General features: G+C 49.5%; 2 protein-coding genes across 2 annotated transcripts; both read left to right on the top strand.

Annotated features, from left to right (window-relative positions):
- The first annotated feature begins 629 nt into the window (after positions 1–629).
- On the top strand, positions 630–3,743 carry HOXC13 (homeobox C13). Its single transcript, XM_013945345.2, has 2 exons — positions 630–1,269; positions 3,487–3,743. Exons 1-2 carry the CDS (start codon positions 630–632, stop codon positions 3,741–3,743), a joined length of 897 nt encoding a protein of 298 aa, XP_013800799.2.
- Positions 3,744–13,620: 9,877 nt separating this feature from the next.
- On the top strand, positions 13,621–15,483 carry HOXC12 (homeobox C12). Its single transcript, XM_013945349.1, has 2 exons — positions 13,621–14,185; positions 15,245–15,483. Exons 1-2 carry the CDS (start codon positions 13,621–13,623, stop codon positions 15,481–15,483), a joined length of 804 nt encoding a protein of 267 aa, XP_013800803.1.
- The last annotated feature ends 7,520 nt before the right edge of the window (positions 15,484–23,003 follow it).

Below are 23,003 nucleotides of genomic sequence, written 5' to 3'. Positions count from 1 at the left end.
GACGTGCGGGTTTGGGGGTGGGGGGGAAGCACCTTGCGACGGGGAAGAGCCGACAGGTTCAGCCCCGCACCCTGCAAAAGGGCGTAGCTGGGGGGCGGGGAGGCTTTCCTCGCCCTCCCCCCCCCCCTCGGAATAACGCGCGGGTGCAAAGCAGGGGTGGCGCCGTGGACGGTGAGTGGGGGGGCTCCAGTCCTCGGGGTGGGTGTGGGGGGGGGGAAGGAGACAGAGCTGCAGCGCGGTATAGCGAGGCGGGGGGGACCCCCCACGCGCGGCCACGCGCTCTCCTTTGTGTCGGCCGACAGCGGCGCCCTCCCAGGGGTGGGGGTGGGGGGGGCGCCCGCCACCTTTAAGAGCGGGCGGCCAATGAGGAGCGGCGCTTCCCCCCCCCTCCACTCCCCGCGCGTGGAGAGGCGGCGGCGTGGAGGGGGGGGGCAGGTCACGTGGGCGGGCCGTCGGGGGTATTTAGGGGCGGGGGGCGTGGCCGCGGTGGATTTCTTAATGGAGCGGCGGCGGCGCGGCGGCGGCGCATGCGCGCGCGGCGCCGATATGTTGGGGGGGTCGCGGCGCGGCGGGGCGCGGCGCGGCGCTTCCCCCGACGGCGGCGGCGGCGGCGGCCGCCCGGGCGCGGCATGACGGCGCCGCTCGCGCTCCCCCCGCGCTGGCCCGACGGGCTCGTGTGCCGCTGCGAGGACGCCCCGCATGACAAGGGCCGCCCGCGCCCCGCCATGGAGGCGCTGGGGCCCTGCCGGGAGATGCTACCCCCGCCGCCGGGGCTCGGCCCTCCGCCGCCGCCGCCGCCGCAAGCGGGAGGCTACGCGGAGCTGGCGCCCGCCGAGCCCCCCCGGCAGTGCCCGTCGGCCGCCGCTTCCAGCGCCGCGCTGGGCTACGGCTACCCCTTCGGCGGCAGCTACTACGGCTGCAGGTTGTCCCACTCCCACGGCGTGAACCTGCAGCAGAAACCCTGCTCCTACCACCCGGGCGACAAATACCCCGAGGCCGGCGGCGGCCCCCTGCCCAGCGAGGAGCTTCCGTCGAGGGCCAAAGAGTTCGCCTTTTACCCGGGTTTTGCCAGCTCCTACCAAGCGGTGCCCGGCTATTTGGACATGTCCGTGGTGCCGGCTCTCGGCGGCCACCCGGAACCGAGGCACGACGCTTTGCTTCCCATGGAAGGCTACCAGCACTGGGCTCTTTCCAATGGCTGGGACGGGCAAATGTACTGCTCCAAAGAGCAATCGCAGTCGGCACATCTCTGGAAATCACCTTTCCCAGGTAGGCTCCCCTCAGATGCTTGCCTGCTTACTAACCGCCGGCTAAAAACTATACGTCGGGCCGTGCGCATATGAGTGTGTGCGTATATATGTATCTCCCTGTATGCCTGTATATATAATTAAAGGGAAAGAAATCGCTTTGGAATGCCTCCTGTGCAAGGCAATGTGTATGAACATGTATAGGAAAGAAGGTGAAGCAATCATTTCTGAATCAAAATACACGCCGTGAGCTTGCTTGGAAAGTAACTTTGCCGTTTAATTCTCCCCCTTTTTTTTTTCCTCTCCTCCCTCTTGTTGCCTCACCTAACAGCGTCTCTCGTTGCGTTTCTCTACCTTTTTCCCCTCTGCTCGCCACTTCTCTAGAGCTAAAAAGAAAAAAAAGGGAAAAAAAAGGGGGGAAAAAAGGAGAAAAAAAAGAAAAAAAAAGAAAAGCAAAACACCCTTCTCTAATGCTTCGCTCCCAAAACGAGAAGCGTCTGGTGCTGGTACAGTAAATCATATCGCAATTACCCGCAATTAGAGCAAGAGGTGTCAAGTGACAAATGAAGCTGGTGAGGAGGGGAAGGAGCGAGGCAGAAGGGCGACCACCTTGCCGCCAGGTCGGGCATCCTGCGGCACTGACAGCCCCCCCAAAAAAGCAAAAAACAAACCCAAAAAAAAGGAGCTGGAGCATCTTTTTTTGTCGGGCCGCCAAGGGAAGAAGTCATTTATCGGCCACTTGCTCCGTTCCCCCCTTGGCCAAGCTCCCCCCGTGCCCTCGACGGGAGCGAGGGAGGAAGGTGATGGTGCCTCCTTGCTCCCGGCACCGCGCTCCAGCCCCGGGGGTCCCACCTTTGGGTGGGGAAGGTCACAGCCGCCGGGAGAAAAAGAAAAATTAACCACAACACGAGGGGAAAAAAAAACCAGCTCAGCTCCGTGGCCCTCTTGGATGGAGAGCGAGGATGGGTCGTGTTAGCCCTGGCTGGGTGGGAGGTGCGGGGGGGACGTGGGGTTATTTATTTTGCTCATCTGGGACAAAGAGGGCCGGAGGAAAGGGGTTTCTGGGGAGATTTCGGGGGGAATTTATGCCAGGGGGGCCTCTGGGATGGGGAAAACGCGGCGCTCTTGGATGTAGCGATGGGAGTGTGATTTGGGAGGGGGTTTGGCCATTCGAGCTTTGTTTTGGGGAGACCCCAGCCCCATTGCTTTCTCTCCCAGCCGCATGCAGCGCTGATGAATGTCCGTGAAAGGCATTTCTGCTCCCACCCCGTAACCCACCGTGGGCTTTTTTGCGGCATCCTCCGCACCGGGGACCCCCCAAATTCCCCTGCGCTGGCAAATATCAAAGGCACCAGCCGCCCCAAAGGTGCTTTGGGGCTCCCGAATTAGCTCGTGTCAGCAATAATTGGGCTTTGGCGCTTGCCAAGGAGAGAGGGAGCGCTCCCTATCCTCGCTTCGCTTCGGCTGGGTGCCACCCCAGCAGCCGCGGGAGGGTGGTGGGAAAGAGCTGGGGGTGCCCTCAGGGCTTGGGGGGGGCTCTGCACCCCCAGGACCAGCCGGGCAGGGGGGAGGATGCTCCCCACATCTCTGGTGTCCACCTCCCGGAGAGCCCCTTCGCGAAGCGTGGGGTATCTCCCTCCCTGGGAAAATGCCACCAGACGGGGAATTTGCGGGCGGGTTTTGCCCCCCGAGGGGGGTCTCGGCTGCCCCGACGCACCCAGGAGGGCGCTGGGTGCGGGGTGCGCACTCGTCTCCGCAGCGCGGCCGTCACGGGTGCGGTGGGTGGGAAGGCTCCTGCGAAAACTTGCTGCCGAGTAAATGGAAAAGGAGGAAGAAAAGAAAGGGAAGGGGGGGGAAAAAAGAAGGGAGAAGCCTTGTCTAAAATGCATTTGCTTGGAAGGCCCTTTCGATTATCTTTGCACATCGATTTGACTCGATGCCCCGTGTTTATTAGCGTAGACAGCCAAGAAAACCGGCCTTTCCCCAAGTGAATGTGTTAATATTCCCCTCGTTGCCTGCGTTTTGCCTTGCCTTTCTTTCCCTCTCTCTCTCCTTCCCCTCTCCTTTTCGCTCTCATTCTTCCACGCTCTCCTCCTCTCCTTTTTCTCCTTCTTTCTTTCTTTCTTTCCTTCCCGGACGTGGAGGAACCACCGTCCCACGCCCCGGGATGAAGTAACAGCGCCTCTTCCTCTCTGTTCATTTTTTTTCCTTTTTTTTTCTTTCTTTTTTTTTTTCGCAGACGTGGTCCCCCTGCAACCCGAAGTGAGCAGCTATCGGAGGGGGCGGAAGAAAAGGGTCCCGTACACGAAAATCCAACTGAAAGAGCTGGAGAAGGAGTACGCGGCCAGCAAATTCATCACCAAAGAGAAGCGAAGGAGGATTTCGGCCACCACCAACCTGTCCGAGCGCCAAGTGACCATCTGGTTCCAGAACCGGAGGGTCAAGGAGAAGAAGGTAGTGAGCAAATCCAAGACAGTGCACCTCCACGCAACCTGACAGAGGACGATTTCGGAAGGGAGGGCAAAGCAAGCAAGCAAGAAGCAGAAATATTTATCTGGTAGTTGGTCTGACCGCATCATTGGACCTCTGCTGATTGGAAATTATTTAAAAAGCGACATTAAAAAAAGGCACGCACACACACACACACAAAAATACCCAACGCATCTTTGATTTATCCCTCGGTCCCATTCGCTGACTGTGAATATCCGGTTCTTGCGCTGAGAAATCCATTGATGAGGTTCAACTGTGTATATTTTTTTAAATAATAAGCTAAAAGTGTAGTTACGTTAAAGGAGATGAACTCTGAGTGTCACCTTGTAACGCTGTATAGTCCGATCCCCTCTCCAGTGATGAGTCTTTAATATTTTTGGCTGTTTCACACACTGGTGTAAAATGTATGGAGAACAAAATTGCATCAGCTTTGTCTTCTTTCGTCACTAGGGACTGAAAAAAAAAACAGATAAGGCTGCTATTGTGGGAAGAAAATCGTTCCTCTGTATCACTTCAAACTAACAAACGCTAATTTAGGTCACACACGAAAGTGAGCTCCTATACAATACTATTTTTGGCCTCTTCTCATGAGGGCTTATCTCTCTCTGCCGTAAAACTGGAATGTCTGTTCACCGCTGACAATACGGAAAATGCACAGTATTGTCTTTGGGTTTTGTTTTGTTCCTTTTCCCTCTCTAAATCGACTAATTATCAACAGTGTTCTTTCGATATGTAAAAGCATCATTTTTTTTTATGTCTTGTATATGTATATAATATTGTGGTGTCCAGATGAGATGTACCGAATGCAAGATTACATTTCCTAAAAATAAATAGCTTTTTTTTTTTTTCCTGGAGAAAGGGCGGCCGCCAACTGTTTGTGCCCTTCTTCGTACGCCCGCGCCCGAGCAGCGCAGCCCTTTTCCTTTTTAATTCCTCCCGGGACCCCCTTTCGGGGTTCCTGCTCTTTACCCAATTGCAAATACAGCCCAAATTATAACCTCAGCCTAGCCGGTAGCCCAAAGGAGAGGAGAGGAGGACCTGAGCCCTGAAGATTTGGGGAGAAAAGAAAAAAAATAGAATAAAAGGGACCCCCCCAAATCGGGCGGAGGATGCGGGGCGCAGATGCGTGTGCCCCAAGGCGGGCTGCTTCCCACGGTGAGTAGATAGGAGAAAATACAAATAAATACGCGGAGGTTGAGCCCAGCCAAGACAAGCTTTTTTTTTCCTGTGTGTGTGTGTGTGTCCTTATTTTCCTGAGCTCCGCAATTATCCACCCGAGCAGGGTGAAGGCGCGATGACTTTCCAGAGACGCTTCTAATCTCCTTAAATCTCCCGGGTGCGAGAGGGATCTGGCTCAAAGGATGCCTTTTGCTAAACCTGTTTGACTCAGCTCTGGCCCGAGATAAAAATCTCGCAACCTGCCTCCGCGCCGCGGAGCAGGGCCGCGCCGGAGCCGTTCGCCCTGCCGGCTCCGCGCCCGCGCAGCCGCGCGCCCCGCAGCCCCGGAGAGGGAGCGAATTGTTTCCATAGGCGCATTGCAATCGACCTTAATATCTTTTAGATTGAATCACCTCGTTAAATGATCCAAAAAAAAAAAAAAAAGTGGGGGAGCGGTTTTTAAATTTATATAACCTAAAACAGTGTTATTGCTGCTGAAATTTGCGCTGAATGCGTGCGAATATTTACACGAGTGGGGGAGAAGCAGCGGGAGCAAGCGATATAAAGTCATCCGGGGAAAAAATTAGCATGGGTGTCTGCATAAATACGCGCATAGATCCGCTAGGTGTTCAAGTTCATGGGCAGAAGTGCGTGTGTGTGCATATATATATATATATATATATAGTATATATATGTATTTACACAAGTGTATATAATGGTGTGTGGTATAACTGTGTGCGTCCGTTGCTTTGAATGTTTTGGGCATCGGTATGCATACATAATATAAATGTAAGTCACATGTACGTGTGTGAAGCATAGCGGTGTGCATGTAATTTATATAAGTCTGTGTATTAAAACGTTCTTCGTGTATCTGCGTATACATAGGTATATTATATAACATACAATATTTGAAAACTTCTGCTTTATAGATATATATTTACGTAGACGTATGCAAGCACAGCCAGCTGTATCATTATATGAAATGGTGTGTAGCTCTCATGGATGTTCCTCTGTAGCGGTGTGCTTTAAACGGTGTGCGTGTACGCACGGGGGTACATATAGCTTTATAAACGCAGGGGATAGTTGTATATAGAGGATGTATAGACACGATGCATCTCCCTGCGTTTGGTGCGCCGACAAAGCCTGCACCTTGGAGCCTATATTGCCAATACAAAAGTCGGGAAAGCCCCATATGCGTTTGGAAATTTCCTAGAGGGATCCCAAATCTCCCGAAAGGTGGGACGCAGCTGCGATCGGTGGCTTATTTTGCACGGGTGAAGGCGGCTCTGTGTCCACCAAACCGGCCTGGATCTCCTCCTTCAAGCTCCCCATCCCTTTGGGTGTCCGTGCAAAAGAGAGGGATTTTTTTTTTTTTTTTTTCTTCCCTGCATTTAGCAATCCCGAGAAGATTTGGGAGCTCTTTAACCTCCTCGAGCTGATGAGCGGAAGCTCTTGCGGGGGTTGATCTGACTGTGCTTTTGTTTTGGTTTATTTATTTATTTATTTATTTTTGCAGGACGTGAGCTTCAGTGATTTGGGAAGACAGGCAGATATTTGATTTTTTTGTTGTTGTTGTTTTTTTAAGACGCTCAGCTAGTAAATGTTGCAATACCTTGAGAAACCCATCCTCGCTTCTAGAGCGGGATTAGGGTATTTTTTAAGAAACCTGCGCTGCGCTGCTCACGGGCAGCGCAGAAACACTTCACAGATTCACGTCTGGAACACGATAGCCGAGAAAATATGTGTTTTGGATTAAAAAAAAAAAAAGCTCACCCTATTGCTGTGTGTGCAGACATTGAAATGCATAAATGCAACTCCATACAAGCCCGAATCCGACATCCCGACGGCGAATATATTGCTCGGTGTGTGTCTATCTCTGTGGAGTCCAATTCTTCCTTATTCTACCTGAATTTGACCAGTCCTGGGAAAAGTTGATGAAATCGAGATTATTTAGCGCGGGTTATTGGAGGGGTTGCGGGACTATTGATAAATGCGCTTTTTCAAAAGTGGATTATTGAGCCCACGTTATTCACGGATCCTTGGGAGCCAGTTTCCAATTCTGGAAGTTTTTGTCAACTGCGGCTTAATTTTGCGTAGGGAAGAAGGGGCTGTGTGTCGGTTTGAGTGTCGTTCGGGCTTTCAAATCGCGTGGGAAGATTTAAAACACCGGCAGCAAGAAGCAGAAAAGAAGAAACAAGGAATTCATTCATTGCAGTTTAGGGCATGAGGGATTTGATGGGCTTCGCTGGCAGATATGGGCGAGACTCTAAAACGAGGCGCTCTCCTGCCATACCCATTACCCTCCCGATATTTTTAATATCTCTCATTGTTGAAAAGTAGCTCTCACGGTCGAAAAATATCCCCTTGCCTTCAATGCTTCCACATCCGGTGGCACTTGGCGTTGTTCGTCCCTTTAATGCCGTCGGATCGGGGGAGAAAACGTGTTTTGAGGGCTGGTCGGACCAAAAAAAATCCCCCCACTTAATTTCTGAGCTAACTCCTTCTTCCTGATCACAGGCACAGGATTTGTTTAACAGAAAAAGAGCAAAATATAATCTATGGCTCAAGTTATTTGGTCATCCATCCTCTTCCAAGATAATGGGCTTTGGAAGAGGCATTTGCCTAGAGGAGGAAAAAATAAATAAATTACGCAGGCGCACGAGCAAAACGCGCAAAGCCCCAGAAATAGGTCAGCTCATTTTTTCCTTGCTTAACTTCCGCGGGCGCGGACGGCGAGCTCACGTGGAGGTGCGAAGCGCAGGCTCAGGCGCTGCCACCTTTCCGCACTTCTTTCCTTGCTTCTCTCCTCCTTTTTTCCCCCCCCTTTTAGGAAATGATCGCTGACTTTTTGCTCGCTTATTTGCCCATTTCTCCATTTCGCTCGCCCTTCGGCTTGCCGGCTATTAGGTCAGCAAGCCGTGACGTCACTCCCGTATTACCCTTGACCGTGACTAGGCGTTGCTTGACCTTGACATCACGAGCTGCGGGCATAAGAAGCGAGGGGACCCCTCACCCTTGATCTTCCCCCTAACCAGCCATCTCCGAGCAGCTCCGGCTCCTGTTTACAGATAAACAAGGTGTTATTTGAAGTCTAGACAGCCGGGCTAATGGCCAACAATAAAGTCCTGAAAAGGAAGTTTCCCAAGTTTAAGCCTTTTCTTTCCTTTGTATCGGGTACTTTGAATAACTTCCCAACCGCAGCCTTTATGGTAAAATCCCGGACCAGGGATTTCCCTCTCCCTGCTTTTTTGTTTTGTTTTGCTTTCCTGACATTTTCCTTTTTTTTCCTCCCTTTTTTTTTTTTTTTTTTTTGCCTGCTCACATTTGCAAACCTTTTAAAAATGCACCTTTTAGAGACTAATTTCCTACTCTGGAGGGGGGAATTCTGGTTTCGCAGCACCGTGCTCGATGCTGAGGTGAGTATAATTGTTGCTGGTTCGCTGTTTCTATGTGTTTGCGAAGGGCTTGGCCTGAAAAAAAGGGACCGTTTCAGCAGCAATAGGAGACATCCAGAGGGTTTGCCAGGAAATTATTTCTTGAGACACTGACAGCCATCAATGGGTGCGTGTCTGTGTTCACGTACATCCCACAAACTTCTACAGCACTGTTTTCCTTGCTTAGAAAACGCCTTGCCTACGTACTTCAGCACACTGCCTGCTCGTTTGGAAGCCCCTGCATTTGCGAGAATTTAAGAATTATACAAAAAAAAGTCGTGTCTTTTGTCGCCTCCGCTTTGGTGGGAAGTTGCTGCCCTGGGAGGGAGGGGAGCTGAGCTGCGTTAGGCGACGCTTGGACCAGCCGGAGGTTTCATCAACTCTCTCCCTTGCCTCAAACTTTCTCTTCCTGAATAGCCAGGAACATTAAATAAGTGAGCTTACCCTTTTCGGGCTCTCCAGTGGAGGTTTTAAAATAGTCGTGAATTCGAGCCCATGAAGCGGTTTGTTGATACAGTTGTTGCCTGCGTGGATTTCTTCGCTCTCCAAGGGATTTCGGTACGAAACTCCAGCCCTGAGCCAGAGCAGAGCTGCGGACGAAGCAAACTCCCCCGAAGTTGGGCATAAACCTTTGCCTTACAAAGGATGCAGGCATCAGTTTACATTAAGCTAATAGGAGGAGAAGATCCTCTGCTGGCAAAGCTGGGGAAAATGTAAGGATATTCCAGGCATTTAACTATTAAGTGCACCGAGGAAAGCCTCAAGTGAGGTTTCGTAATGCTGTAACCTGCCTTCTTTAAAAATGAAAGCTGGCCCTGGTGATTTGTATATTCAATGAACTAAAGTGTCGGAGACATTTTTATTCTCATACATTTGCCAGTTTTCCATATTAATATTTTTTGCCCAGCTCCTTCGTATCCCATTTTACTACCCTCTCTCCATGCGCGCATATATATATATATATATATAATGCTGTCTTACATACTCATATATATAGATATATAAGGTGTACATAGACATGTAATTTCCACATCAGAAAAAATAACCAGGGCAGGCTTAAATGATATATAGCTAAGCCGAAATAAGAGTTCTGTGGGCTTGCCAAAGCCCGCCTATATTTTATTCCCCGTGTCATGTATCTAGATATTTATTCTAAATACTTTCTTTTTGTCCCTGGCAGCTAACTTCTTGTTCGAATCAAGGAGATTTTTTTACAAATCCCAGCCTATTTGGGGTGAAATTCAGTTAAGCAGGAAAGCTAAGCAAAGAAGGGATCTGTTCTTCCAACCTGCACACGCACAAGGACACATTTTAATTTGCGTCTCCCTTTTTTTCCAAGCAGAAAGACGCAACATATATATCTTAGACTGTGATTCTCCCTTCCAATAGGGTTAAATTTCATGGTCTTTTTCGGGAGAAAATCGAAAGAGGGGTAAATCCTTCCCATTTGAAACATAAATATTTTGCTGCGGCCATTAGGCTGGGGCCGTTTGTATTGATTTTATTTTTACTCTTTTTTTATTATTATTATTTTTTCAAGAAACCAGGCTGGGAGGAAAAAAGAGCCTGTTCATATAGGAGCCCTCCGCCGAGCTCAGCCCTGCGGGCTGGGGAGGGGGGAAGCTGAAACCCGGGAGGAGGGGAAGGGGAGATTTTCTTTCTCACACTTGCTAGAAGAGGGGGGGAAATGGGGCAAAATCGGGAGGCAAGGAGCACAGCGACAATGCCAAAGCAGGGGACAGCGCAAGACAGAGGGGAGCCAGCCCAGAATTCGTTTTTTTTTCCCCCCTCGGGCTCCTCTCAGTGCAATGACTGATGTTCATCCGAGACAGTCATTTGCATAAGATGTAGATCCTATTTATTACACTAGACAGTGACCTTGAACTGAGACGTTGCAATCTTGCTTTTGCACCGTCTTTTTCTTTCCCTCTTTTTTTTTTTTTTTTTGGAAGGGGGCTGTTTCCCCTGCCTCGGAGGTGACTGCTGCCATGGGCAGGGAGCGTCGCCCGGCTACTTCCTAAGGGGAATTTTTCTGAAAGCTTCGTGTGCGAGTGGTGGAGCTGGAGGAAAATAAACCCCCCCGTGGAGATTATGAAATATTTGGGTCGAAAAGGTCTCTACCTGAAAGCGGGGATCGCTGCAAATGGAGAAAACTCCACGATTTCTTGCACAAAGGGCTGGGCAACTTTTTCTGGGGGAGCAACGCGGCGAAAAAAATATATATATTTGTACAGGTTTGCTCGAAGGGACAAGAAATAGAAATCGGTCTATATTTTTGGAGAGCCGGAGCCCGGCGCCGGGGGAGCTCGGGGTGGGTTGTGCCCGAAGCAGAGACTTCCCAAAGCAGCAGTGTCAGTGCCCCAAGCAGGAGGACTCGGCTCAGGGTTTCGCTTTTAAGCACTGCTCAGCCTGCGCTTGCGTTTCAAAAGCACGAGCGCTGAACCTGGGCTGCAAAAATGCGTTTTGAATGGGGGAGAGACTCCCGGGGAAATGCGGGAGCTTTGCTAAAGAGTCGTTAGGATTTTTTTTGTTGTTGTTGTTTTTTTTCTTCTCCTCCTTGGACCTGCTCTCTGCTTGCAGCGGGAGCTGCGCCTTGCTCCGACGCTGATCCTTTTTTTTTTTCCCTGCTGGAGGGAAAGGCCACCGGAGCAGGGAGGTCTCCCTTTTGTTAATAAATTTCTGAACAAGGCTGTAGCCTTTCTTAGCTCTAAAAGAGGGAGTCGGTGGTGCTTCCCTGCCTCTGCCTTGCTCTGGTGCCCACCCTGGCAATATCCCCCCCATGCAGGACTCCAGCGCGCAGTTTGCGATTCACTTGCTCCGCAGCTCAGCCCTGCAGCTGCCTCCTTTGAGGGGACCGGGAGCTTTTTTTTCTTTTTTTCCCCTGTTTTTATTATTATTTGCAACAAGAAAAAAACAAATTCAATAAAGAAGACAAGCCCAAACGCCCGGCCACTCTTTCGAAGCTAAAATGTACTTTCCCAGGAGGACAAAGCCGCACTGCACCCGGACACCGTCTTCTGGGGGGGAATTTCTCACTGAAAGAGTAAGGTATAGCAAGGGTTTTCTTTCAAAAAAAGAGCACAAAGCCAATTCATATGGCCACCTCCAGGGATCACGTGCTCATTTTTATATAAACTATTCCCTTCCCCGGCTGCCCAGCGTTGCAAACGCTTATTCCGCACCGAGAAGACACTCTGGGAGAAACACTCTGGGAGAAACTGCGAGCAGCTTTGCACTTATACCTGCAGGGAGAAAAATTCCTTGGCAAGGTTAAAAAAAAAAAAAAAAAGCTCCTAAACTTTCATTCTAGCAAAATATTTCTAGTAGTCATATTTCTTCCTTTGCAGGCAGTGCGTATAGGAAGGTATGCACATATCTCTCCAAGGTATGTATGTAGCATAGCTATAGATGTGCCAGGGAGAAAGAGAGCGGGTAAACGTGGAAAAGAGGTTTTCAACCCTTAGGAGCTGTCCATGGAATATCAATAAGCACCTAAATTGGATATTTGATTGACACCTGATTTTTCTCCAGGGCTGGAGGGGGGGCGGGTAGTTCAAACTCCAGCATTTTTCTACACGAGGAAAGAGAAAGGAGGAAAAAAAAGATCTGGGGCTTCAGGACTACAAAAAATAGAGGAGAGGGGTGTCGTGTGCTCCCTGGGAAGGCACCAGGTCCGGAGGGGAGGCTGGGGCCGCGCGGGCTGCGCTTCCGCGGAGCGCGGCCGCCCCCGCGCAGCGGTTTTACCTCTACAGGAATATTTACGGTACTTCCGCGGAGTCAACCTGGCAAGGGAGCGCTTGGGAGTTGCTTGAGGCGGGGAGGAATGCAAAGCCATGCAAAAAATGGAGCAAACGGGGTGGGCATTGGGGTTTCTTAAGAAATAAAAAGAAAAAATAGAAAAAAAAAGAGCAAGACGGAAAGAAAAGAGCCGGAAAAAAAACACCCAACAACCCATAAAACACCCTCAACCGTCTGCCTTCCCTTGGTTCCCGGTTTCCATACACTGCACCTTTTTCCCTTGTTTTTTTTTTTCTTCCCGCCCCCAACATATTTATTTTTGCACTGGAATAACCCAATATTGATTTTTTTTTTCGTCCCCCGTCTTTCTTTGCAGCAGCTCTTTTCAGTGTCACCGGGGGAAGACGAGGGGTGGGAGGGAAGATCTCCGTGGTGTTACGAGTGCAGAATATATTGCTATAAGGTGGCTAGGCACCAAATACGTGTGTGTGTGTGTATGTGTGTGTTTATGCCCCTATATTTCTTGGGCTGGGGACCGGAGGACTGCGGGGAGAACTATATATATATTTTTTCTTCCTTAGAAATGAAGGCAGAGGAAATGATATATGAATAATATATTCTATATGTGTGCGCGTGTTTGTGCATATGGGCTATATACCGGATAAATTCAGTCTATAGACAGTCCTGTTCGCCTCTCTTCCTTATTCGACACAGCTCATTAATAAAAGCAATTGAGGATTGTTCAAAATCTTGCATCCTTCCTTGAAAGAGGGTCAGCAGCCTGGGAAGAGGCTGCGTTTCCCCAACCCACGACGGCGGCTGAAAGCCACCTAGTCTGAGGGGGGGGGAATAAAAAAAATGGGGGAAAAAACGCAGAAAAGGTCGCAAACAGCCTCCAACTCGCCCATCCCACCGCGCCTGACTATGAGCCTGTTGCGGGCGCAATCATTCGTCTCCTTAAAAAGCCAGTAAACTTTATATGACACAATATCTACTAGTAATTTATTGGGGAGATATTGTAAATTCGAACTGTTTTAGTTAATAAAGGAGCTAATTAATGAGAGCCCGGCTCGGGTCCGCAGCTGGTGGAGGGCCCCTAACAGCCGTCGGGGGAGGGGCGCGCTGCTTTTTTTGGGGAAAAACACCGCATATCCACCCTTTCCTAGATAAACGGCTAAATGCGATCTTCGCGGACGCTTCGCGTTTCTCAGGGCCAGCGCTCGGAGCCGTTTTTTTTTTTTTTAATAAAATGTTTTATGAGATTTTTTATGATTTTTTATTATTTCGCGGGGGGGGGTGGGAGAGGGAAGAGAGGAAAGACGGCGTAAAAAAAAAAAAGAAAAAAAGGCCCCGAAAGGCGGAACTTGCTGGTGTGTTTTGTCTCGGCTGCCAAGGGAGGGGAGAGCAGCCCCCCCCTCCCCTCCCCTCCCTGCCAGCGCAATTTGGGGGCCCACGTGACCCCCCTCGGACCAATGGGGCGGAGCCGGGGGCTTAACTATGTTTAATGTCAGATAGCAATAAAGTGAGAGCGCTTTTCGGTGCGGCCCGCGGAAATGGGCGAGCACAACCTCCTTAATCCCGGCTTTGTGGGACCTCTGGTGAACATCCACACGGGCGACACCTTCTACTTCCCCAATTTCCGAGCGTCCGGGGGGCAGCTGCCCGGTTTGCCCTCTCTCTCGTATCCCCGACGGGACAACGTGTGCTCCTTGCCCTGGGCATCCTCGGAGCCCTGCAACGGCTACCCGCAACCCTACCTGAGCAGCCCCGTCTCCATTAACCCTTCCTTCGGCCGAGCCTGCGACCTCGCCCGCGTGGAGGAGAGCAAATGCTATTACCGGGAGACCTGCTCCGACACGGCCGCGCTCAAGAGGGACGAGAGGGGTCGGGACAACCCCTTGCTGCCCCTCGAGCCCGGCCTCCCCAACGGCCTGGGGGCCAATTTCGGCAAATATGACTATGGCCCCGCCGAGGCGGGACCCCACGACCCTCCTTCTTGCCAGTCCTTGGAGTCCGACTCCGGCTCGTCGCTGCTCAACGAAGGAAATAAAGGCCCGGCCGGCGACCCGACGAGCCTGGCCTCCCCCCTGAACCAAGGCAGCACTTTAAGCACCGGTGGTAAGGCACAAGCGACCCCGGGGGGGGACGTCGTTGAGGCTTGCTGGCCTGGCTGCAAGGGGGTTTGCTTGGAAACTCCCCGTCGGGGGGTCTGGTGGGGGGGGGCTGCATTTGGGGGGCAATCCGTGGGCTCAGCGGTGGGAAACGCCGCGCCTATGTGTGCAGAGACCGCTAGGGGTAGCACCGAAATCCCGAATGTTTTATTAGGTGGTGCTTCTTTTAAAAGAAAAGGCTGTAAACATGTAAATATCCCATAAAAAAATAAAAGGAAAAAAAAGGCGAGAGATAGTGATTGTGCCTCCAGCTCCGGCTGGAAGACGGCAGGCGCTTTCGGCAGGGTGTCGGGGCTCCTTTTTTTTTAGGACTTCGCAGAGGTGTGTCTGCCCGAGGGAAGGGGGGAAGGCCGGGTCGGGGGGGGGAAGGAAAGGGGGCGACGCTTGGGAAAAATAAAAAGTAAATCACGGCACTCAGGGAAAGCTGCCCTTTCGGGCGCTGTCTCCAAGGTTTGCCCTATCCCAGCCGTGTTGGATTCCCCCCCCCCCCCGCCGGAGGGGTCCTAACACGGTCCCCCCGCTGCTTCGTGCCTCCCGTCGTGCCCGTGATGCGCTCCGTGCCCCGCTTATAACGCTGCCTGCGCGGCGATGCGGGGAAGCTCCGCTCTGCGCATCAGCGCCGTCCCGGGGAGAGAGCCGAGAGCGTCGTGCCACGGCCACGGCGGCGACAAGGGGGACACTGAAAACACCAGGGACACTGAAAACACCAGGGATAATGAAGACACCAGGGGTAATAGAGACACCAGGGATGATGGGGACACCAGGGATAATAGGGACACCAGGCATAATGGGGACAGCGGGGACAGCAGGGACGGTGGGAACACCAGGGATGATGGGGACACCAAGGATAACGGGGACAGCAGGGACAGTGGGGACAGCAGGGACACCAAAGCAGGCAATGCGGAGGTGGGGAAAGGAGAAGGATGGGGGGTCCCTTTCTTTGCTTTATTATTATTTATTATTATTATTATTATTTCGACGTTTTCAATCCCCCCCCCCTTCCCAGGTGCTCCCTGGTACCCGATGCACACCCGCTCGCGGAAAAAGCGCAAACCCTACTCCAAGCTGCAGCTCGCCGAGCTGGAAGGGGAGTTTATGGTCAATGAATTCATTACTCGCCAAAGAAGGAGGGAGCTCTCAGACCGATTAAACCTGAGCGACCAGCAGGTGAAGATCTGGTTCCAGAACCGACGCATGAAAAAGAAAAGACTCCTCCTGAGAGAGCAAGCTCTTTCTTTCTTTTAAAGTTGCAAAAAGCGTCCGTGTGGGCTAAACCACATAGACTGTCTAAGCGTTCACCAGAGCTCCCGGGACTTGAATAATTCCCCCTCCCAACCCCTAAGAAATAAATGAATAAATAAATACTATTAATAAATAAGCAGTTTCCCTTAAAAAATAATAATAAAAAAAGGAAATCCGACAGCGAGCAGATAAGATAAGGAGAATATGCAACTGCTACCCTGCGCCTGCTCGGGGGAAAACGGAGTGACTGCGACTGGCGACAGGTCAGCCCCGCCGGCCGGGTTTCTGTGTTTCCAGAGATGCTCAGCACCGTTGTTTCTGGGCTGCAAGGGAGCTTTGAGAGCGATTTAAGCAGCTTGTCCTTTGCCGGCAGCACAGGTAGGGTCTCCGTGCAGCGCCGGGGCCGCCGTGGGCTCGCTCCTGCCGCTGCCCGCCTCGCCTCGGCCGGGGCTCAGACCGCGGCGAGGGGTGAAAATTCCCAAATCTGCTCCCTGGCCTCGGTTGCCACTGAGGGTTTTGAGTGTCCAGAGCTTTTTTAGTATCGGTTTGCCATGCTCCGGGTTTAAAAAGGTGGAGGGAGGTGAGGGGGAAAAAGATAGCAGCAAGGGACAGGAAAATCTAACTAAGGGGATGCGGCGTTTCATCTTAAACCAAGTGAAGCTGCTCTGGTGGAAAACGCTTTTTGCAGTGCTGCGGTGTTACCCAGACGTGTTTTTCCAACGTAAATCGAGGGTTTGCGGCTAATTAGGGGAGAGGCTTGTTCAGTATCTCTAGCAAGAGGCGAGAGACAGAGGCTGTGTCTATGTACGGTATATATGATATATATCTATATAATAGGCGGTCCGTGTATCACACTGTGTCCCTATAGATATCACGAGGTGGCCGGTTGCCCCCAGGCTTTGATCCAATGTCAGTGCTAGGATGAAAATGCACACACACACACACACACACACACCTCGAGCAAAACCCTTCGGGGCAAAGCTGATTTTATCCGGGTGTTAAACTGAGCCTTTCACAGGTTTTCTCTGAAATCACTCAACGTGTGTTTACCGCGCTGCCCCAAAATCAGATTCTTCCTATCTAACTAGCTAAAATTATGTCTTTTTTTAAACGACTCCGCTGACGGAGTACTTAAGCTATTTTGATGTGTTTATTGATGACCAAGTAGAAAAATTCCTCCTTTTTTATTTATTTTTTTTTTTTACCATTCGGTAGTAACAGCTTGTTGGAGTCTTTTTGAGGGAGTCGCATCTTTCCTTCCCTGGGATACCTCCAAAGAGGAACTTTGTCGCTTGTCGCTATTTTCTGTATGAAAGAAGAGACTATGGTTTCTTGAAAGGCAATATTTCCTGTGTAGTTAGAGGAAAAAATAACTCGGTGGCTTCCCATCTCCTCTCTTTCCCATCGGGAACAGACCCAGGGAAGACCTAGGACCTCCCAGGAGCAATTCTTTCTTTACCACCCTCGAAAAATCACGACAGCGGTGACTGGAGGCTTTAAAGAAGTATTTGGGGACAGGGCGGGGATATTTGTCGGCTCTCCAAATCCTTGTCTTGATTCTCCCTTTCAGGGCAATAGTGAGGGCCTGGGGGGGATGTGATGCATTTTCTTTGTACATGCGCTCGCATTTTCTGCAGAAAAACACCCATTTTGGTGATTCCCCATCAGGTGTGTGTTCTAGGCGCTTTTAGGTGGTGGGAAGGGGGTAGGCGAGGTGGTGGCAAGGGGTAGAGAAGCAGGTTTGGGGACCAGGGGAGCTTTGCCTGCTTGGCAAATTTTAAGTCAGGATAAAACTGGGGGCGGGAAGGTGCCGTAACCTGGAGTTTCGCCACGACAGGCTTTGCTTCAATTCGGTTTTTACCTCGGTGGGATTACTTTTGCGGCAAAGCAGCGTTTTCTGGGAAGTCTGGATGTTCACCACGTGCTGCCGCTTCCCCGCGTTCATGGTCATGACCAGCCGCGGCGAGGAATGCTTTTATTTACGAGCTGCAAAGGACGGAGCCGACTCCTTTAAAATGCCTCCCTGGGCTGGAAAAAATAAGGAAAAAAAGGAAAAAAAAAAGCCTTTCCCTCCCTTCTGTGTCCCCTGTCAGCGTCGGGAGCATCGAGAAGCCTCTACCCGCATGCCACGCTCACCCCTTCCCCAGCTTCCCGGCTGCTTCCCCCTCTTTTTTCCCCTCCATCCTTCAACCCTGGAAGTGTCACAGCTTTATTTCCCTCCAGTTGCTTTTGCAAAGGAAAGATTCCCCCCTCCCCTTATCTCTTTCCTCAATGCTTATATATGCGAGGGTCGCTTTTTGCCCTCTCCCCACACACCTTGCCCACGACAGAGCCGAAAGGAGGGCAGCGCCTCTTGCAATGCCGTGCAATAAAGCCCAGGGTATGTTTGATATAGATATATAGACATATATAAGTGCTTCAACTGAACCATGTGCAATGAAACGAGGAAGGAAATGTGGTAGAATTTAGTTTATGGGGAAGGGGGCTTGGGATTTGGCAGCCCGGTTGTGGCTTTTGGGGAGAGGGTGCGCTTTTGGGGCGCCTGGCTCTCAGGGACGGGGGGATTTCAGGCTCCCGCTTGGACCCTGAAGCTGTGTAGAGTCGTGGGGACCCAGAAAACCTCAAGTTTTGTAATTCCACGGGAAAGGACCAAATCCACTTGAGTTTGACTTAATTAAACTCAGACCCGCTCGCCGGCTCTTGCCTCTTTACCCTCCGCACCGCTGCCAGGAGCCACCGCTTGGGAGAAAGGTTTGAATTTTGAGGAAAGTAGGAATTAGGGTGAGTTCCGGGGAAGTCTCAGCAATGCTGGGTTGGATTGCAGTGCCGGCATCTTAAAAAAACACAAATCCACCCATTTCGTTTTCCTTCACCCAGCGAGGGTCATTTCTTCCAAGTGAAAAACTCGCCGCCCCCCGAAACACAAAAGCCGAGACACCAGCAGCACCGGAGGGTTGTCCCTAGTCAATCGTGTGCTAAGAAAATCAAGAAGAACCCTAAAATATATGCAATATGCTCTTTCCGATTGCTTTACAAATGCTATTCGGTGGGATTTCTGTTCGTCCTGTGTTTGGTCTCTGTGTACGTGGCACCGTTTTTCTGCTTGTACCCCTTAGTCTAGTTGTTAATATGCATCCTTTGCGGTATAGTTCATATGTAATGTTTCTTACCTCAAGCTGTTATCTGTAGGGTCTATGCAAATGTCTGTTCTAGCACGTTCCGGCTTTATATAGTCATGTAAAAAGTTGCTTCACAATAATAATAATAATAATAAAAGAAAATTAATGTATTATTATGTGATTTCTTGATAATAAATAAAATTGCCCTAACATCCACTTGGTGATTTACTGCTTACTATTTTAATTTAGTATTAACTAGCAAGGTTAATAAAAGAGTAACAAAAAATATATGGGCCAGCCTCGCCTTCTGTGGCTTATAGATCATCTTTTCATAAAAAAATAATTAAATGAACGTGTGAAACGCGGTGTAAAAGGAGAGAAATATCGCTCGCTGCGTCGCTCTAAATATAATTAGAGAAATCCTGGGGAAGCAAGAAGCATAAGTTAATCTCAAAATCGCTGCTTTAATGAGAATATACTCTTGTGCATCGCATTAATTGGAAGCAAAATTCGACTGAGATGCTTTTTTTTTTTTAAGAAGAAGCTCGGGACTGCTTGCATGTTGCCTAATTGCAATTCTTTTGTCTCTTCTGGAGGGTGCAAGGGGGGGGGGGGGGAACTCGCTTGGAAGCAGCTCCTTGCCCACAAAGCCATTATGGACATACAGGAAATACTGTATGGATGGATTTCCCTATATGCACAGGACCTGGAGGAACGTCAAGGATATCTTGGGTCTGACATTAAGACTGGAACGAGAGGCGAAAATGCAGCTCTTAAATTGGAAATATATTAGAATGAGTTTAGAATCCGGCATGTTGATGCTTATTGTTATGATTATGGTTATTAGGACTAGCATTACGGCGTTTCTTCACCGTAAATTCCCAACAAATTCATTTAACAGCAACAACAACAACAACAAAAATAACCCCGCCAGGCCGATTGAAATAAATTAGATTACGATTTCCTCGATCTCTCTCCAAGCGGATATTTATATATACTGTATTATCTTTTTTATTTTTATTTTTTTCCCAGTGGAGGTACCATCAAGTTCTCAGAGGCAGGTACCATGCATTAGATAAAAAGCTTTTTGAAGCTCGATGAGGGATTTTAATGAAAGAAATGCCAAAGGAAACCATCGTGGCGGTGAATTAACTGGCTTTTTCCCCTCAACCCCGGCCTCATCCAGCCCCGAGCCCAGTAACTGGTAGCTCAGCACATCCCTCAGACTGGAGCACACTAGGAGGCTCGGCCCTAATCTCAGACTGATGGAGCTAAAATTAGTTTTTTTCCATGAGAGAGACACAATCAAGGCTAATTAATTGCAACTTTTTCCTATAATGTCCCTATTTTCTCAAGGAAGGCGTTGTGATGTCCACAAGGAGGGTGCGCTTGGGGGCTTGAGGTCTTCCAGGCTCACAGTTATGAGAAAATTCATCCAGGCCTTCACGGTTTCACTCCCCCCCCCCCCCCCCAGAATTTGCTTGATCTGGACAAGAGAGAAGGAAGGAGAAATCCAATATTTCTATAGGAATGGGCCACAGTTCTGCCATCTTCCCTATTTCCAGCAAAACCCAACCACCAGGGTGATCTAAGTCTTGGACACGAGGAAACAGTAATTGGCAAAATCTATAGGGTTTGTGGGGCTTAAACATATTTTTCTGTGAAAATAGACTTTTTTTTTGCTGTAGTCCTTGTTGTTTGTTTTGTTTTGTTTTGTTTTTTGCAGGATTGCTCACACTTTCCCGCTGTTTCCTCTGCTTCGGCGACCGGCTGGGTTGCCTTGTGGGTACACATATATTGTATATGCAGATTCAAGGTAGATTTTTATACACTTTTTTGCTCATTTCTATGGAGCAGTGCATGTGTGTGAGTGTGTGCGTGCGCCAATCTGGCATAAAAAATGGGCTGGAGGAGGAATTATGCCTAACAGGTCTGAACTGTGGAGGGGAACATAAATTGTGTATATTGTAAGTCGGTTCACCTTGAACAGAAATAGTCGGATTTCAAAGACATTCAAACACTCACCAAAAATAGATAAAACTTATTTATTACCAGCGAGTGGATAGAACAAATTGTTGCTTCGCCATAAAAATCTGTATTATTTCTGGGCCGGTTTCTTTTATTCAGCAGCGTATTTCATTGCTCCAGCTTTAAAATGAATTCGTTAGCGAGGGGAGAAAAACCCTCGTCTCTTTAATTGCGAGGTATATTTCTACAGATAATGACAAAGACCGAGGTACTATTTCACAACGGCTGCAAAATCGTAGAAAATATTAATGCGTGCAGGTCAATTTTAGGGAATTATTCATGCATCGGTGCTTTCAGCATACACTCAATATGGGAGCGATAATGTGCCAAGTACGAGCACAAAGGACTTCTTTTTTTCTTTTTTTTTTTTAGCCAGGAGATATAGTCTTGCTACCTTTGTGCTGAAGAAATGTCGGATTTCTTTGAGCGCCCTGGCCCTTTGCAAAACCCGCAGGATAAAATCCGACGCGAGTTAGCGCTGAGCTTAATTTCAAAGCCATTACAGAGCCAGTTTAAGCCAAAGCAACACCGAAAATTCAACGCGGAGAGCGAAATCCCCCAACCACCTTGTTCTGAGCCAAATAAGTGCTTTCTACACCCGAACCCTGACCGACTCGGAGATGATTTAGCAGAAAGCGAGCTCGAAAGAATTAAAAGTGCAGCGGAAAATAAAACCCGGCTCCACTGCGGACACACAGCGCAGGGCTTTTACTTAGCGGGCAGGGGACCTGCTCACCATTTCTCCAGCAATGCACCCCCCAAAAAAAGAGCAAACAGCGCTGAATGCCCCACGCTGTGGGTGTATATAGGTGTCTATATGTGCGCGGGGCTGCTCAGCTTGGTGCGCGCTTCGCTTTTGGGGCAACGCCGGCAGCCGCGCTGCTGGCGGAGGCAAAAAAGCGGCGGTTTAAAGCGGAGGAGAAAACTGAAATTTGGGCTCGTCACCGGCCCTTGGTCCCGGGTTTCAAGGAAAACACCAGGAAAAGGAGCTGGACGAGACAAAAATCGAGTGCGAGGGCCCGGGGGGGATGCAGGGCTGGGGGGTCCCTTCGCCCCCTACCTGCTCCCGGGGGCTGAGCTTCATTGCAATGGGCGCTCAGCGCGTAACCTGCGCGCACAAATAATCTCTCGGGCTTCATTCCAGCATCTCGGAGATGCCTGTGTGGAAATATTTTACATTCCCTCCTCACATCCCCCGCCCACCCCCCCACCGCCTTTCCCCAGCAGCTCCCACAGATAAAAGCAAAGCCACCTCCTTGCATCTGCATTTTACAGGGCTGCAGCTTAAAGTCTTAGCGTAATTAACAATAAATGCAATAATTCGCATTAGAGTAATCATAAAGACTTTCCTTCACCTCCTTATTTCGGTCTGTGTGTGGCTGAGCCTCCGTCCTTTGGCTAATTCTGTGATATATTAACTGTTTGGTTTCCTCCCCCGTGCTATTATAGGGGCTGTTTTCAGTCACATGCCCCCTTTTCATTAATATGCCAGGGCGTTATTAGCGAAGAATGCCTTGTTTTGATTCCGAGTGTGGGTTCATAAATATAAAATAAACACAGAGTGGGAATAATTAGCAGCATTTATCAGCATATGGCCACCCACCCCACTTTGAAACCTTCCAGACCCTGCGAGAGGAAAATGAAGTACATTGCAAGTAATTAGTTTTAAGCAAATCATTTCCAATGGAAACTTATAGGTAAAGCCTAATGAAGTGCAGAGGGGAAAGGGGGGGGGAAAGCCTCTTTTTTATTGCTTGGTAGGTAGCAAGTAGACACAGCAATATTTTACTGTTGAGAGAATAAATTAATTAATATATCTGTAGCTAGCAACTACAATGGCTCCATGGATGACTGCATTTAAAGGAGATATATGTATCCAGTCTCATTGGTGTTGTTAACAAGAGTGATAATAAAGATGAAAAGGATAAGAAAGATAAAAAGATCAGTAGGCTTGTACTCCTGACTGCGGCCAAATTGCGTGGATTTTCTAATGGCTGCATCTTGTTGACTCTCTGCAAACTCCCCCCCTCCTCTTTTTTTTTTTTTTTTTTAGGCCAGACTTCATTAAATGACTTGATTTTCATGTTGTTCAAATAGAAAATAAACATGTGCACCCCTCTTCCTCCAATAAATCTCGTACTAACTACCCATCTCCTACACTTGGGAGGTAGGGGAGCGTTGTCTCCCTTCTCCGTTCTCGAGATGTAAAAAATCGCTATTTTGGAAAATATAGTCTTTTTTCCTTCTTTTCTCAGTCTGGAAATGTAAATGCCTTGTTTTCCCCAGATCTGTGTCTTTATGGTCCTAGGAAAAAGCAGAAAACTTATACCTCCCTCATTCAGAATAAATCCTATTTCTCCTGTCTTTTGGTCTACA

The sequence above is a fragment of the Apteryx mantelli genome, chromosome 33 (assembly GCF_036417845.1).
Source record: "Apteryx mantelli isolate bAptMan1 chromosome 33, bAptMan1.hap1, whole genome shotgun sequence".
NCBI classification, from domain to species: domain Eukaryota; kingdom Metazoa; phylum Chordata; class Aves; order Apterygiformes; family Apterygidae; genus Apteryx; species Apteryx mantelli.
This window is presented reverse-complemented; position numbering and strand designations above follow the sequence as displayed.